Source organism: Melopsittacus undulatus, chromosome 1 (genome assembly GCF_012275295.1).
Source record: "Melopsittacus undulatus isolate bMelUnd1 chromosome 1, bMelUnd1.mat.Z, whole genome shotgun sequence".
In the NCBI taxonomy this organism is placed as follows: Eukaryota; Metazoa; Chordata; class Aves; order Psittaciformes; family Psittaculidae; genus Melopsittacus; species Melopsittacus undulatus.
Window position 1 is genome coordinate 150139935 of NC_047527.1, and position 15688 is coordinate 150155622.

The window sequence follows — 15688 nt, forward strand, 5'->3', positions numbered from 1 at the left end:
CCACACCGCCCTCCACCCCCCTGAATGCCGGCAGGACCCTGTGCCCTCGGTCATGGCCCCCCCGGGTCCCGGTGCACCCTTCGCATCCACCGCGGGATCGGAGCCGCTCTCTCAGCCCCACCGAAGAGGGCCGTGGGAGGGCTTAGGGGTCCTGCTGTCCGGAGGGGCCTCGGTGTCCGGCTGCGCACTGGGCGGTACTGGGAGGCACGGGGCAGGAAGCCGGGGGTCACTGGGAGGCCATAGGGGTGGCCGCGGGGTGTGCTGGGCCGGACGTCGGTCACCCGGCGGCGGGAGGCGAGGCAGGACGGGGGCTGGGGGGCCGGAACGAACCCGGGTTGGGGAGGCCTGACCCCCAGATGTGCCCATGGGGGCTATGGGTGGTGGGCTGACCCCCCGAGGGAGCCGGGGGGACATGGGGAGGCCTGAGCCCAACGCACAGTGACCCGAGGGGAGCTGGGGGACCTGACCCCCTGAAGTGGCCTTGGGAGGGTTTGGGTGGGTCTTAAGCCCCTACGGTGTGACCTAAGTGGGGTTCCTCACCTCAGGTGTGCCCCTGTGGTGTTTGGGGCAGGCCTGATCTCCCCACACAGTGAATTGGGGGGATTTGTGGGGCCTGTTCCCATCATTTTACCCCATGGGGGTTGTCACCTTCCTCCCATGCCCCACCAAGAGCCATTTTGGGCTCTTTGGTGTTCCCAAGCTGGGCTTTAGGGGTGGTTCTGGGTGCCAGGGGGACCCTGTAGGCCATGGGGTGTCAGGGATGAGGGTCCCCCATTGCCTGCCACCCATTGTGCCCCCCTCTCCCCCCAAGGCCTTGCCTGTCACCATGGTTCCATGGCGCTCATCCCGCATCCAGGGATCTGGATCCGGCTCACACCGGGGTCTGTGGGGGCATCATCGCCCCCCTCTGACGCCTCGTGAGTGACGGGGGGGGGGTTTAGGGTGGGTGGGGGGCACCCACAGCGACCCCTTCACACCCCCCCCCCATCCCCATAGGGATCCCACCAGCGGTGATGACTCTGGCAGCGACTTTGAGGCCACACTGCAGCCACACGGCAAACGGGGACCACAGCAGGGGCCGAACCACAGCCATGTATGTCCTGACCCCCCCTTCTCCCCATTCCACACGTGGGTGCTGCCCCACGGCATCCCCAACCCCTGTGCAATGGGGCTGCCCCCAGGTCAGGAAGCGTCCCCGGGTGATGGAGCCAAACGGTGGATGCCAGCAGCACATCCACAGGTCAACCCGGAGCCAAACACCCTATTTGAAGCATTAAATCAGCCAAAATTCGCCATACAGGTAAACTGGTGCAAGCACTCTCTGGGGATGCAGGACCTCATGGGGGAGGATTTGGGGTGAGAATGGGGGGTTTGGGGGGCTCCCAACCTGTTTTTTGTGCCCACAGACAGTGGTGGACGACTGGTTGGAGACCTACAAGCAAGACCGTGAGACAGGGTTCTTGGAGCTCATCAACTTTATTGTCTGCTTCCTGCGGTTGCCAAGGTCGGGGTCCCAGGGTGGAGGGGTCCCCTCAGTGCTGCTGTCAGGACCCCCATTTCACCCCTTTCCCACTGCCCCACAGGTGTGGTGACACCGAACATGTTCAGGGACCTGCAGAACTCGACATCATCCAGCAGACTGACGGAGCAGTTCAAGGAGGTGCTGGATTGGCACAGGAGTGGGTGATGGAGAGGGGGGGGATCCAGCTCACCCCATCCGTATCTCCCGTAGGATTCATCGAGTATCCCCTTTACTCAACACCCGACCCTGGCGCCGTTTCCCGGGCCGGGTTTTGCGAGTTGCTGACAGCAGTGGTGCAGCAGTGCCAGTACAGCATCATCTATGATGAATTCCTGATGGGTTCCCTCATCAGCTTCCTCATCAGCCTCACCGATTCCCAAGTACGGGCTTTCCGTCACACCAGCACCCTGGCAGGTAACAGCACCCACGGGTGCTCCCCTCGGGCACCCATGGAAGGGTCCCGGTACCCACAAGCGTTGCGGTTGTAGCCATGAAGGTGATGTCGGCGCTGGTGAAGGTGGCATTGGGTGTGAGCGTGCAGCAGGAGAACAACCTGCGGCAGTACGAGGCCGAGCAGAGCAAGGGGCCCGGCCGCCGCGGCACCGAGAGGCTGGAGGCATTGATGGTGAAGCGCCAGGAGGTGAGTGGTGGTGCTGCCGGCACGGTGATGGTGCCATGGCCCCGGTTGAACCGCAGCACGTCCCCACTGCAGCTCAGAGAGCAGCAAGAGGAGATCGAGAACTTGATGAACGCCATCTTCAAGGGCGTCTTTGTGCATCGCTACAGGTTGGTGGCTCTGGAGTGGAACTGGGGGGGTCCCATGGGTGGGGGGAGATTTGGGGGTGAGCAGCAGGAGACCCCCTGCGTGCTTGCAGGGATGTGGTGGCCAGACATCCGAGCCATCTGCATGGAGGAGTTGGGGACGTGGATGAAGACCTACGCGGCTTCCTTCCTCACCGACAGCTACCTCAAGTACATTGGGTGGACGCTGTATGACAAGGTGGGTACCCATGGGGGGCATGGGGGGCTGCAGGGATGGGGCCCCCATTGACAGCTGCCCCTGCAGCAGTGGGAGGTGCGCCTGCAGTGCGTGAAGGCATTGCAGGGGCTCTACGGCCACCGGGACACGGCTGCACACATGGAACTCTTCACCAGGCGCTTCAAGGTGAGGGGGTCTCCATGGGGAGGGTCCCTTGGGTGTCTCCCCCACCCGCTGTAGGGTGACACCGATGTGTCCTTCACCAGACACGCATGGTGTCCATGGTGCTCGACAAGGAGCTCAGCGTGGCCGTGGAGGTGGTGAAGCTGTTGACACTGATGCTGGAGTGAGCATGGGGATGGGGTTTTGCAGGGGATGAGGGGACACCCGAGAGGCTTTTGGGGACCTCCCACCCCTCCTTCTGCACAGGAACATGGAGGAGGCGCTGACGGATGAGGATTGCCAGAGTGTCTACCCTGTTGTCTTTGTATCCAACCGGCCTCTGGCCACTGCCGCTGGGATTTTCCTCTACCGCCGGTGAGCAAGACCCAGTACCCAGCACAGCCCCATCCTAGTGCTGCCGTCACCCACACACAACCCCCAAACACCGAGCCTCCCAAAGCTCTGTCCTCCCTACCAGCTCCCCTCATCCAGACCTCATTAGTGCCAGCGTTAATGAGAGGGGGATGCCAGGGTGGCCAAATCCAATGGAGCCACTCGTGCTCTTGCACCAGCCATGTGTTTATCCTGGCACAGGCCTATGGCATCGGCAGTGTTTGGGTTTGGCACATCTGGGGCAGAGGCAGATGTGATCCCATGGGGTGCAGGGATCGGGGCATGGCCCACAGAGGGGGTCATGGGACCCCTCTGTCCCTTGGGTGTCCCCCAGCTCTGTCCCCAAAGTGGGCTGTACATGGGACCTCCCTGTCCATGTCCCTTGGGTGCCTGGTGCCTGCGTGTCCCCCAGCTCCATCCCCACGCCAGGGGGATGTGGGACCCCCCTGTTTGACTCTGTCCTTGCGTCCCCAGGCTGCTGGACCCCCAGCAAGGTGCGGACATAGACTCATCTCATGACAGGGACAACAGGACCTTCTTTCAGGTCCTTCTGACCTTCTTAATCGAGATCGAGGTGAGGATGGCCTTGGGGGCCCAGGCTGCACAGTGGGGTGGACCCTGCCATGACTCCCCTGTCCCCACCATCCCCAGCTCCATGAGCACGCAGCCTACTTGGTGGACAGCCTGTGGGACTGCGCTGGGCCTCGGCTGCGGGACTGGGAGACCATCAGTGCTTTGCTGCTGGAGGAGTCGCGTGCTGAGGGTATGGTGCTGGTGGGAGACACCAGAATGTGCTGGGGTATCATGGAGGAGGCACTGAGATGGCACTGGGAGACACTGGGAAGCACTGGGATGCCACTGGGAGGGCACTGGGAGATGGTGGGGGACATTCCTGGGACATGTCAGGATGTTACCAAGAGATACTGGGATGTCAGTGGGAAGCACTAGGACAGCCATGGAACACTCTCTGATGTCCCTGTGTTGGCTATGTCATTGTCACCACACTGGTGGGCAGTTGGGACTCATACTGGGATGACCCGGGCCTCCATGATGCAGCAGATGGGGAGGTGCTGGTTGCATTCCGACCCTCATTCCCACCTTCATTCCAGTCCTCCCCCCCATTCCCCAGGTCTGGGGAGACCAGCAGGAGAAGGGCGCTGGTGGAGATCCTGGCAGCCAGCGTGGTCCAGGCGGCTGAGGGACAACCACCTGTGGGCCGTGAGCCAGCCAAGAAGGTAATGGGGCTGGGAGGGGGCAAAACTGGGGGGGGAGGGTTGGAGGGAGCCCCCTTTGACCCCTCTTTTTGTCCCCAGCCTTCATCCCGAGAGCGGAAGGCGCAGATGGAGGAAAGAATCCGCCTTACCCACTGCCTTATCCCAGCTCTTCCCAAGCTGCTGGGCAAGGTGACGGGGAGGGGGGACACCCCACCGGCATCCCCAGGGGTCTGGGGGAGTGGGCTGTGACCCCCCTGTTGTCCTCCTCATCCTCTCACTGTCATGTCCCATCCCAACCAAGTTTTCAGCAGATGCTGAGAAGGTGGCTCCGCTCCTGGAGGTCTTGTGCTGCTTCGAGCTCAGCATCTACTGCACCGGGCGGATGGAGAAGGTGTTGTCCCCTCATGTCACCCCTCTTCGTGTCACACCCCTGGGTAGCATCCGAGCCCCTCAAGACTGGGGCTGAGTCACTTTGCCCCTCAGAACTGTTGGGACAGGGATGGGATGCGGCATGCTCCCCAAATGTCCCCTTTGGTGGTCAAGTGCCCCCCATCTCATGCTGTCCCCATCACCCCAGAGTGTCCGTGGCTGTCCCCATCCTCACAAGGGGGGTCCGTATGTCCCATGGGGGTCCCTGGGTGGCTGTGTCCCTGTGGGGAGGTGACATGTCTCTCCCGCAGCACCTGCAGCTGGTGCTGGAGCAGCTGGAGGAGGTGGTGCAGAAACACACAGAGCAGATGGTGCTGGAAGCCGCATCCCGTGCGCTCCATGCTCTCTGTGACCCTGAGCTGGCCCTGCAGCGGCATGGGGACCGGGTCCGGAGCCGCCTGGCTGACCAGCTGGCAGACAAGTTCAACCAGGAGGTCACCGAGATGCTCCAGGTAGAGGGAACAGGGACATGGGGTCAGGACAGGGCTGGGGATAAGGACATAGAGCTGGGGGCAGGAACTCGGTTAGGACAGGGCTGGGGACAGGGGCATGGAGCTGAGGAGATGGACATGGAGCAGGGATGGGGCTAGGAACAGGGACAAGAAGCCAGGATAGGGCTGGGAACAGGTACACGGAGCTGGGCTGGGAACAAGAGAGGGATAAGGACCTGTAGGGGTACTGGTGGCCTGGATAGGGATGACTGGCAGGGAAAAGCAGGTCTAGGAAGCACTGGATGAGGGAGACAGCAAGGGGAAGTGGGAAGTGGGGTGTCCCCTGCTGGTTGTGGGTCCTCAACCCTTCATGGGGTGTTCCCAACCCCTGGCCCTGCCCAGGCCTCATCCCTGGACGAGGAGGAAGTGTACAGCATGGCAGCCACACTGAAGAGGATCTCCATCCTGTTCAAGTGAGTGGGAGGCCACATGCCATTCCTGTTTGTGTCCCCAAGGGTCCCCTGGGTCCCCTCATTCCCTTCTGCTCCCCATGTCCCCCTGTCCCATCTGCTCCCTGTTGCCATCATTCTGTCCCCATGTCGCCATGTCCTGTGCCCCATGCCCCACATGTCCCCATCCCTGTCCCCCACATCCCCTCTCCCTGCTGATGCTGCTCTGACCCCACAGTGCCCATGACCTGACCCCCTGGCAGCTCTTTGATCCCTGCACCCAGCTCCTGCAGCGTGCCGTGGACACGGGCGAGGTGCCACCGCAGGTACCAGCCTGGGGACACAGCAATGGGGGCACACTGGGGACACGATGGGGCACATCCCTCACCCACATCCATCCCTGCAGGTCCTTGTCCCCACCATTACCTGCCTCTATTTCCACATCTTCTGGGAGCTCTCTTGCTTGCCCAGCACTGATGTCCCTGAGGTGAGTGGCCACCAGGACAATTTGGGGTTGGCCCTGTGTCCTAAAGGCCATTGTGTCCCTAAATGCCACCATGTCCCCAAACATCACCATGTTCCCTGCCCAGGAGCAGCTACAGAGCCTGAAGACCAAAGTTACCACATTCTGCTCTCTGTGCCAGAGCTGCCTGTCCGACGTGGACACTGGTGTCCGGGAACAGGTACACAGGGACCTGGAGGGATGGGAGGAGATGGAACCAGCCCTGTTGCCAAGCCCATCCTTGTGTTCTCAGGCCTTCAGAGTGCTCAGTGACCTGCTGCTGTGTTGGGGCCAGGGCTGCCAGAGGACGGGCGAGAGGAGCTGGCTCCTCTGGTGCTACGTCCTGACGCTGAGCTGCAATCCCAACTGGCTGCCTTCCTCATGGACCACGTCTTCTACCCTGCTTGTAGCCACGAGGAGCAATCGGCCACCGGTAGAGGCGCTGGGTGACCCCCCAGTGTCACTCCAGGGTGCTTGTCTCTCCCTTAATTGTCCCCCCTTAACTGTGCTCCCCCTTCATTGTGCCCTCCTGTCCCCATAGAGGACAGTGAGAGCCGCATTGAGGAGCTGCACCGACGCCGCGTGCTTCTGGCCGGCTTCTGCAAGCTCATCATCTACGGTGTCCTGGAGCTCAGCACCGCTTCCGACGTCTTCAAGCACTACACCAAGGTAACCGGGTGCACCAGGGCTGGTCCCCCCTGCCCCACAGCCCCACCAGCACCTATGGGTCCTGTCCCTCCCTCCCCAGTTCTACAGCGACTATGGGGACATCATCAAAGAAACACTCAACCTGACCCCGGCAGATCGACCGACAGGAGTGGGCTCGCACCCTGCTCCTCAGCTTGCAGCAGGTTGGGGTGGTGGTGATGGGGGGTGTGTGTGTGTGTTGGGGGGGGCTGGGTTTCTCCATGGGGCTGCTCTAGGGAGGTCTGGGAGGCTCCAGGTTGTGTAGGAGGGGCTTTGAGGGAGAGGTCTGAGAGTCTGGGGCTGCTCCAGGGGGTTGGGTGGGTCTGAAGTGGTCTCCAGGTGGGTCTGAGGGGGCTGTGGGGTGCTCTAGGGAGGTTTGGGGGGGTTCTGGGTGATGTGGGGGTGGTGTCTTTGGGGAGGTCCAGGGTCTGTGGGTGATCCAAGGCAGTTGGGGGGAGGGTTTCCAAAGGTTCCCCCCTAACCCTGTGCCCCCCCATAGCTGATGACGGAGCTGCTGCACCAGGATGGTCTCAACTTTCGGATGACGGAAGCTTTCCAAGATATCCGGGACTTGGCACGAAGGTTTTCCCTCTTCTTCAGCCTCCAGCAGGGTCCAAAGCCGCCCGCTGCTGCTCAACATCCACAGGTACAACAGGGTGAAAATGGGGAGGGTGGGGAGGCAGAGGGGATTTCTGTGGGTATCACCCCCTCCTTTTACCCTTATCCCTGCCAGGGAAGGGATTCTGTTTGCTTTCCAGAAGGTCCCAGGCTCAGAACCGGGATTGCCACCACTCAATTTGCCCTTCCTGGAGGTGCTGAGGCGAGTTTTCACTCTGGGTGCTGCGCCCGGATAAAGCTTTGCTGTGAGTTAATTGGGGGGGGCACCATAGGGCAGGGTCTGAGAGGGTCCTTCCAGGTCTGTTTGGGTCCCATTGGGGTCCTCAAGGTCAACGTGGGGACCCTCAGGGGATGTGGGGTGTCTGTGTGCCCCCCCCCAGTACCCCATTGACCCTCCCCATACCTTTGTCATCCCTCCTCAGCTTAACCTACCTGGACAAGGTGTCCCGGGAGCAGCTCGGGGTGCTGGCACCGGGTGACACGGGGCAGTGGCAGTCCCTTGTCACCTACCGCAGCTCGCTACAGCCCCAGGATGAGGGGGGGGCTGAGGAGAGCAGCCGTGGGGCAGCGCTCACCCCACACCACACCAAGAGACCCCGAGTGCAGGGTGAGGATTGGGGTGCAAGGGGGGTCGGGGGGTCCTGGGGGTTGCATCACTCCCAGCACCCATCTGGGCTCTGTGGGGTTCGGGGGTCCCTCATGCTCAACATCCGCCCCGCAGGCCCCGACTCCAGCCCACAGCCGAGCACCCACCCCTCCAGCCCGGCCTTGACCTCCACCATGTTACGGGGTGACCCCCGGCCCCCCCGGCCCTTGTTCTCCGGCTCCATCCTCTCCTCACCGCAGCATCAATCGGGTGACTCTGTGGTGAGGGGGGCTCAGGGGGGGCAGGCGGAGGTTGGGGGTGATGAGGGGAGCTTGTCTATTGAGGGGCTTTGTTGGGGGGCATGGCATGGGTAATTGGGGGGATGGAGCTTTTGGAGGGCATGGGGGGTACTGGGGGTGTTTGGAGGGGGACACTGGGCCTGTTGGGAGGAGGTCAGTCTGGAGGGATCCCTCCACCTTTCCCCCCCTTTCTACAGCACCTGCAGCCTGATGGTGGAAGAAGAGGAGGAGCAGGAGGAAGAGCAGAGAGGCGAAGAGGAGGAAGAGGAGGGCAGGGTGAGCTCCTCCTCCCAGGACCCCCCTCCAGCCACCCTGGGGTGGCCCAGCTCATTGGTGTGTTTCATCCCCCCCAGGGCTGCCTATGGGACGTCTTTGACAGCGTGTTGAACATGAAGGTGATCCTGGAGGGGTGGGCGAGGGTTTGGGGGTGCCTCCCTCCCCAGTTCGGGGTGACTTCATTCCACCCAGTTTGGGGGACACCCCCTTCCCTTTCTGCCCTCCCAGCCCCAGGATGGGTGATCAAAGACCCCAGTGCACCTCCCTGTGGTGACATGGAGGAGTTTGGAACCTGTTTATTTGCCGTTGTGAGCCCAAATTTGGGAGGGGTGGGGGGGATTGCACCTCCACCCCCCATGGGCCAGTTTGTTAACAGTTAATAAATAGTTGTTTGGGCATCTGCTGGTGTTGGGGGGTTCTTTGGGACGGGTGTCAGACTGGGGGTCCCCCAGGTGCAGGGTGAGGGTGTTTGTAGGGGGTGTCAGGAGGGGTCTTGGGGTGTATCCCTGCTTCAAGGCACATGGGAGACAGGTGAAGCCCAGGACACCCATGGTTGAGAGGAACACTACCCCAGTCCTGGAGGCAGCAGATAGCCACGTGCACGCAGGACCACCAGCTCTGTGTGTCTTTAAACCTGGGATCAGGTTTATGTCAAGTGATTCAGTATTCAGTGAATAGTCTGTGTGTAAACCAGAAAGATACCCCCCTAACCCCAGTGTGCCCAGGGGCCCCCACCCCAGAGATACAAAGAGGTTTTGGGGGCCTTGATCCCCCCAACCCACTGGTGCTGCTGGATCCAATCCCAGTCTCAGACTTGGTCAATGGTTTATGTCTAAAGGAGTGTGTAGCACTGGCACCAAGTCAGAGGGTGATTCAGCAAACCTGTTTCAGGGACCTGCACTGACAACGTCCACCAAATCAGACCCCAAGACTTACACAAAACAGGCTTCAGCTGAAGTCTTTTATTATACAAAATGCAAGTTTGCAACAGGATATGGTTCAGAGATTGCTGGGTTCACCTGCAAGACCACAGAGAACAGTGAGGAAGTCACGCCTGTCACCCCCACAACAGAGCACTGTGGCAATACAGCACCGAGACTCCCTGATTCCTGTTCATAAGCTCATCCGTAGACTGGAGAGCCAAGGAGTGATCAGCAGGACCCCCTCACCCTTCAATATCCCCATATGGCCCGTGCAAAAGTCTACTGGAGGGTGGAGACCAACAGTAGACTGCTGTGGCCTGAATGAGATCCCACCACCAGTGAGTACTGCCATAGCAGACATGCTGGAATTTACTCAGTGTTTCCCTGCTTCCTGGATCCCCACGGGCTGGGAGGTGGAGCCTGCAACGGGGCTGCTTCCCAGAGGAAGGAGTGAGGAGTGTGTGACAATGTGGAGCAGACGCTGGCTGCATTCCCTTCCCAGGGTCCAGCAGCAGCCCTCCACACACAGCTGGCACTGGGACCAGTTCAACTGCAGCTTTAGTTGAGGACAAACAACAAATCCTCTTTTTGCTTCCAGCTGAGCTCTTTAGGGAATGGGTTGCTCCATTTTTCACAGCTTTTCCATGACATTTTCTACCTGTCAAGTGATAAAAACCATTCTTCTACATTAGTGGAGAATTCTGCTGTTTTAACAATTCTCTTTTAACAGTGTACGTAATTATATGTAGTTGTTGGTATAGTAATTTGGTTTAAATAGGTCTTCCAAATAAGATACTGTATTTATAGCAATAATTGATCTTAAGGTTTTAGTAGGTGCCTTTCCCTCATCAACCAGGGTTGCCATCTTATCGTAGATCAGGTTGGTCAAGCAGGACCCTGCCCTTCATGAGCTTGCACTGACTGGGTCTGATCCCTCTGTTTTCCCACATGTGCTTTATGATTTCACTTAGGATCATCTGCTCCACAACCTTCCCCAGCACTGAGGTCAAGGCTGATGGGTCTATAGTTCCTGGGTCTTGCTTCCTGCCCTTTTTGTAGGGATGTATCACACTGTCCAACCTCCAATCCCCTGGAACCTGCCCACTAGAGCAGGACCACAGATAGAGAGTGGCTTAGTGAGCTCCTCTGTTCCTCCTTCAGCCCTCTGGGGTGGTAACCCATCCAGCTCCATAGGCTTGTGTATGTCAAAGGGGAGCAGGAGGTCACTAACCATTTCCTCCTGGCTTATGGGGACTTCAATCAGCTCCCCAATCTCTATCACCCAGCTCAGGGGACTGAGTACCCTGAGGATAGCTGGTGTGACTACAGAAGACTGAGGTAAGAGCAGTATGAAGTACCTCAGCCTTTCCTTCATCCTTGGGAATGCTCAGGAAAGAATTCCTCTAAATAGTCCAGCTCTGAAACACTGAACAACTCTGCTCTCATTTTCATTCAGACTAATGCCTTTAAAAAGCAAAGCACAACTTTATACCGCACCTCCTTGTAAGTGTTAGTTACAAAAACAGCAAATAAAATCCCTGTTGGTAAAGACTGAATCAGGAACTTGTGTGAGAACAGCCAGGCAAATTCCAATACAGTCACCTGTCTTCATAGAACTTCTTTCATCTGCATGGCATTAAAAGTTACTCCAGGAATAATGCTTTCAGTCATCCACTTCAAGTGCTGCAAAACCTATTAACACTGCATAAATGCTGAGCTTCTGGTAGAGCACACCTGATGGCCTTTTTTCCTTACCAGATGCTTTCTTCTTTTTACAGGACTCAGATTTGGTCTTGATCTTCTGAAAGAAGTCTGGAGGTACAGTTGACTCCATTGTATTTAACAGATCCTGATAAAGCTGAGTCATTTTTGGAGATGAACTAAACAGATTTTCCACTGAAGGTGTGGATTTAAGCTCTTGAAACAGTCTGTGCACAAGGGTCCCAGTGTAAAGCCTGCTCAAGAAGGAGAGAATTCCCATTTAGAACAGTGCCTCAGCAAGACAGGTCCAGGAAAACATGCTGCTTAATGAAAACACAGATCTTAACTACATCCAGCATCCAGCAGCACACTCCTAAGGGACACATATTCTACTTGGTATTTTCTTCCATATGAATATTGTTAAACAAGGGAGTTCAAAGGTAGTAAAATTAGCCAGAGGGTTTTTGATAGAGAAAATGAAACATACAACATCAAGGGCTTGCATGGAAAGTCAACCTCCGAAACATCCTTACCTGCTTAGGTCTGGCTCGGGGAGAGGACTGCCAAGTAGCTGGTTGAGATACAATCCCATCTGAAGACAGCACTGCCACTGGCAAAAACTGTGTCCAGCATCTAAATCAAAGTCTTTATGTTCCAGTTTCTTTTCCTTCCATTTTAGAAATTCATTATATGCAATAACATCATCTTCAGCACATAAACCTGTGGCATCTGGGTGATAAATCAAAATGACATGCAAGTAAATGTACTGCTATGAACAGTACAAAAAGTATCTGCAATGTGTAGGGTCTTCAAACCCCCAGGTCTGTTTCAGGAAGCATTGGTGACATCTTCAACTGTCTCAAACCGAACTGTAAGATGTAAGATTGTGTAAAAATTGAAGCACGAATATCCATGAGAATCTCAAATTGTGAAATCAGGAGTTCTATTTGTTAGGTCATTTGCTGTCAGTGGATCAGTTCCACACAAGGTTTCCATCTCACTCCCACCCACTTAGGAAGGAGCTGGCAACCCAACATTCCAGTTTCTATGAACTGGAACCTAAAGAAACCGTGTAAACGCCAGCATGCCTCATCTTTGCTGTCCCATGAAGGACTCCTAGAGGAACATCACTGCGACTCTAGGAGGTATAAATATTACTGAAACAATTCCTGTTGTAGTTAACAACTTCCAAACTCCTGCGATACACAAGCAGGTAAAGAGTGTCCGTGCAGCTCTGGTTGTAAGTACAGGTGACAAGAGAAAAACTCATGAGGAAAACCACAAATCTATCAGACTGCATCAACGACAGGTATTCTCTTTTGATGCACGAGTGTGCTGAGCATATTCTATCTAAATCTTTTATAGCTAAATCTTTTATATCTAAATCTTTCAGTCCTAAAGAAATAATGATAAATGCAAATCAAGGTTTTACAAGATGGTAAAGTCCTGCTTTACCTCTATGAAATGTTAGACTGATGGCTAGCACTGTTTTTCTGCTCTATCAATGCAAGGAATGTGACATCTCAGGTTGCATCCAGTGCAAATCTGTGCCAATTCATCTGAATTTAGATAATTTGCCATAAGTGAGGAAAATGGAATTCTCAGATAGGTTTTTCATAGTAGCTGAACAACTGAAGTGTATTCTCTGGACACATACCTGAATCATTTGTCATCCTGTGCAGTTCTCCAGATACTATCGTTAGAAGTAACGCCTTTAGTTGATGCAACTTAACTTTTGGCTCTGAACAACGTATCCAGTAACACGTTACAGCAACAGGAAGTTGCAAGTGACTGGGGAGAGGTTCCAGGAAAACTCATTTTCACTCCCAGAGTCTCCAGCAAAAGCATCTGACGGTGGGACAAGGGCACCTGAAATAAATTGGAGTGGAAAAAACAAAGGTAAGAGGCCATTTGCCATGAGCAGTTTCCAAGAGGCAAATAAGTTTGTTTTAAAACCACGCAGTAGCTCATGGTCTTGATCACAAAACTACTTAAGTTTCATAGATCCCCAGAACAGGAAATACTTTAAAATGCTATTTAAGCCTTAGAACAACACAGTTAAATGTTGGGTGAAGGAGAAAAGCATTTTATTTCACAGGTGCCAAGAGGTTTCAGTCTTTCTTTGAATAAGGTGATTTAATTCAAACTCCTACGTAAAGGTTGCCTCACTTAGAAAACCTTGCAAACCACAATGCATTAAAATTGCTTTGGTATGGTAAATAAATACACATATATAAAACTTCATGTTGTGCCTCTTAGAAGTTGCTTTATGAGTGGTAATGTCCTCAAAAAGGAATGTCTACAATACTACATACACACAACCAACTTGTCCTATCATTTATCTTGGTACATGTGTGCAGGGGGATAACCTGTGTAGCCTTTCAAGGCCAAACTGAGAGCCGTGTAGGTCCCTCTATATTAAGGAGTTACTTATTGAGGTGGCTTCGTTCAGGAAGCACAGTTAACAACCAGCTGGCAAACTCAAGTCCCAGCTGTGTTTTGTCACTGGTGAAACACAGCTAACCCTGATCTGTTGTGACAGACACTTACCTCCACTAACTTCTCCAAAGAAAAAACTACCATCACAAAACTCTGTGGGTAGGCTTGCTGCTTGAACAAAGGTTTTCCTAAGTGTCTTTTGGAGCCTTGCTGAATTCACAGAAAAACCGGCAGCCCGTTGCTTCCAGAAGCAGCTTCAGGCATTTTGAGATGCTTTCAGAAGCAGTCCATAGATCACTTGTCGAATGGGCCAAAGCTGTGCTATGTGCGCTAGGTCTCTGCATGTTCTCCACCTGAAACAGGGAGGAAGGTGCTTCTCAGCACCAGGGCATTGACGATGAACGGGGCCAGCTTACCTTTTGCCAAAGCATCCAGCACCCACTGTGGCAAGCCCGCTTCCCTAGCCGGCCTCCTCGCATTCGTATGTGCTGCTCCCAAAGAAAGTCCTCAAGCTTCACGTCAGACGGGGTATAGTCCCTGCATCGAGGCGCACAGCAGCTCCCGCACCTCTTTCCCTCTGGTGCTCCTTCACGTATCTCAGCACGCACGTCCACAGCCTCAGCCGGCTCCCGGAACTGGGACAGCCAGCTCAGCAGCCCCCGCAGGCGGCCGTGCTTCCCTGCCGCCCATCCCCGACCTCACCGCGCTCACGAACGCCTCGAGGGCCCGCCAGTGGATGTAATCGTTCCCGCACATGACGGCCGAAACAGCGGCAGCAGGTTCCTCCTGAGCGCCCCGAAGTGCCCGCGCAGAACCTCTCCACCGAGAAGCACCGAGCGGGCACATAGCGGCTCCGTGTCCCATCGTCCCCACCGCACACGCTCCGCCACTGGAAGTGAGTGAGGGGGCAGTAGCCGCCCACCAGCTCGAAGACACAGAAGTCGCGTGTCGAGGGAGAGGACGGGGCAGCCCCCAGCGGTTTGGCCAGCCCCGCGATCTCCCGGTCGGCCTCGGCGAAGCACTGCACGAAGGGCACTCCGAGCCGGCCCAGCGCCTGCACGAAGGCAATCGCGGGTCAGCAGCGGCACCACATACCCTCCCTCCCCCACTGGAAGCCCCGTGGGCCCGCCCGCAGCCGCCCCTCCTGCGCGCTCCTTCAGCGCCGGTAGCTTGCGGTCGTCGGGGCAGCGGCCGCCGTCCAGCACCACGAAGGGGGAGACGCGGCAGGCCCGTAGGCTACCGAAGAAGTCGCGGACGGTCGCCGAGAAGAGGCCGTATTCGCCGCCGCGGCGGCAGTCGGCGGCGGAGGTGAAGCAGAGGCTGGTGGTAGAGGCTGCTCCCGTCGATGACCAGCTTTGGTGTCCCCGCACCCGCAGCTCGGCGCAGAACCCACCGCGCTCCTCCACGAACGCAGCCAAGCCCCGCACGCCCATGGCACTGCCGTCACCACAACAGGAGTGCTGCTGGGAGCGACGGGCGGAGCTCGGCCGTCAGAGCTCCTCCTCCTGCCCGTAGGCGGTCACTGTGCGAGCGTCGGTTCTCCTAGCGACGGGGGCGCCCGGGATTAGGGGCTGCGGCCGCTGCCTCCTGTGCCCCAACCCGGGGGAGCCGGAGGACACGAGGAACAGCAGCCCCCGGCGGAGGGCGGGCCCTGGCGCTGAGGAGCAGGGAGCCGGTGCGGAGAGCGCGTACCTGGGCGAGTGCAGACGGGGCGGGGACGAGGGAGGGCAGGATGGGGGGCATGACCCCCTCGGGGGACGCCTCATACCTGTGTGTGTGTGAGTGTGTGTGTGCCCCCCCAGGAGCGAGAACCTCACCCGGTCTATGGACGGGGTAATAACGTCCTCCGGGCTTGCCCTCGGGTGGTCTCGCTTCCTGAATGTGCGTCAGGGAGGTTATTGATTAGCCCCTTCCGTAATCGACCACATTTGACGTTTTTACCTGCAAGCTCCTTTGCCAATAAAAATCTTCGTAGTTATCCTTCCTCTGGGAGCAGTAAAACGAGGAGCCAACCAAAAGGATGTTACTTTAGGCTTGGCCTGGGTTTATAAAGGTGTTGCAATGGACCCAGTGCTCAG

At 56.8% G+C, this 15688-nt stretch overlaps 2 protein-coding genes across 2 annotated transcripts; one reads left to right on the forward strand and one right to left on the reverse strand.

Annotated features, from left to right (window-relative positions):
- The first annotated feature begins 834 nt into the window (after nt 1-834).
- Nucleotides 835-8346, forward strand: LOC101873348 (cohesin subunit SA-3-like). Its single transcript, XM_034060689.1, is given in 33 exon segments — nt 835-917; nt 997-1300; nt 1407-1484; nt 1486-1504; nt 1584-1660; nt 1744-1936; nt 2011-2162; nt 2235-2308; nt 2398-2407; nt 2409-2522; nt 2589-2687; nt 2768-2847; nt 2931-3038; nt 3579-3630; nt 3708-3847; nt 4186-4296; nt 4372-4459; nt 4572-4661; nt 4951-5151; nt 5533-5603; nt 5818-5905; nt 5986-6066; nt 6170-6262; nt 6335-6374; nt 6377-6520; nt 6623-6750; nt 6830-6877; nt 6879-6932; nt 7268-7378; nt 7380-7414; nt 7502-7586; nt 7588-7631; nt 7809-8346. Coding segments are annotated over 33 exon segments (3633 nt in total).
- Nucleotides 8347-9505: 1159 nt separating this feature from the next.
- Nucleotides 9506-15050, reverse strand: ASTE1 (asteroid homolog 1). Its single transcript, XM_013128757.3, is given in 21 exon segments — nt 9506-11160; nt 11162-11214; nt 11217-11425; nt 11705-11900; nt 12829-12982; nt 12984-13040; nt 13722-13745; nt 13747-13920; nt 13922-13966; nt 13968-14078; nt 14080-14112; nt 14114-14146; nt 14148-14180; nt 14182-14217; nt 14219-14309; nt 14311-14372; nt 14375-14413; nt 14416-14676; nt 14678-14929; nt 14931-14972; nt 14975-15050. Coding segments are annotated over 21 exon segments (2001 nt in total). The 5' UTR covers nt 15044-15050; the 3' UTR covers nt 9506-11133.
- Between the last annotated feature and the right edge of the window lie 638 nt (nt 15051-15688).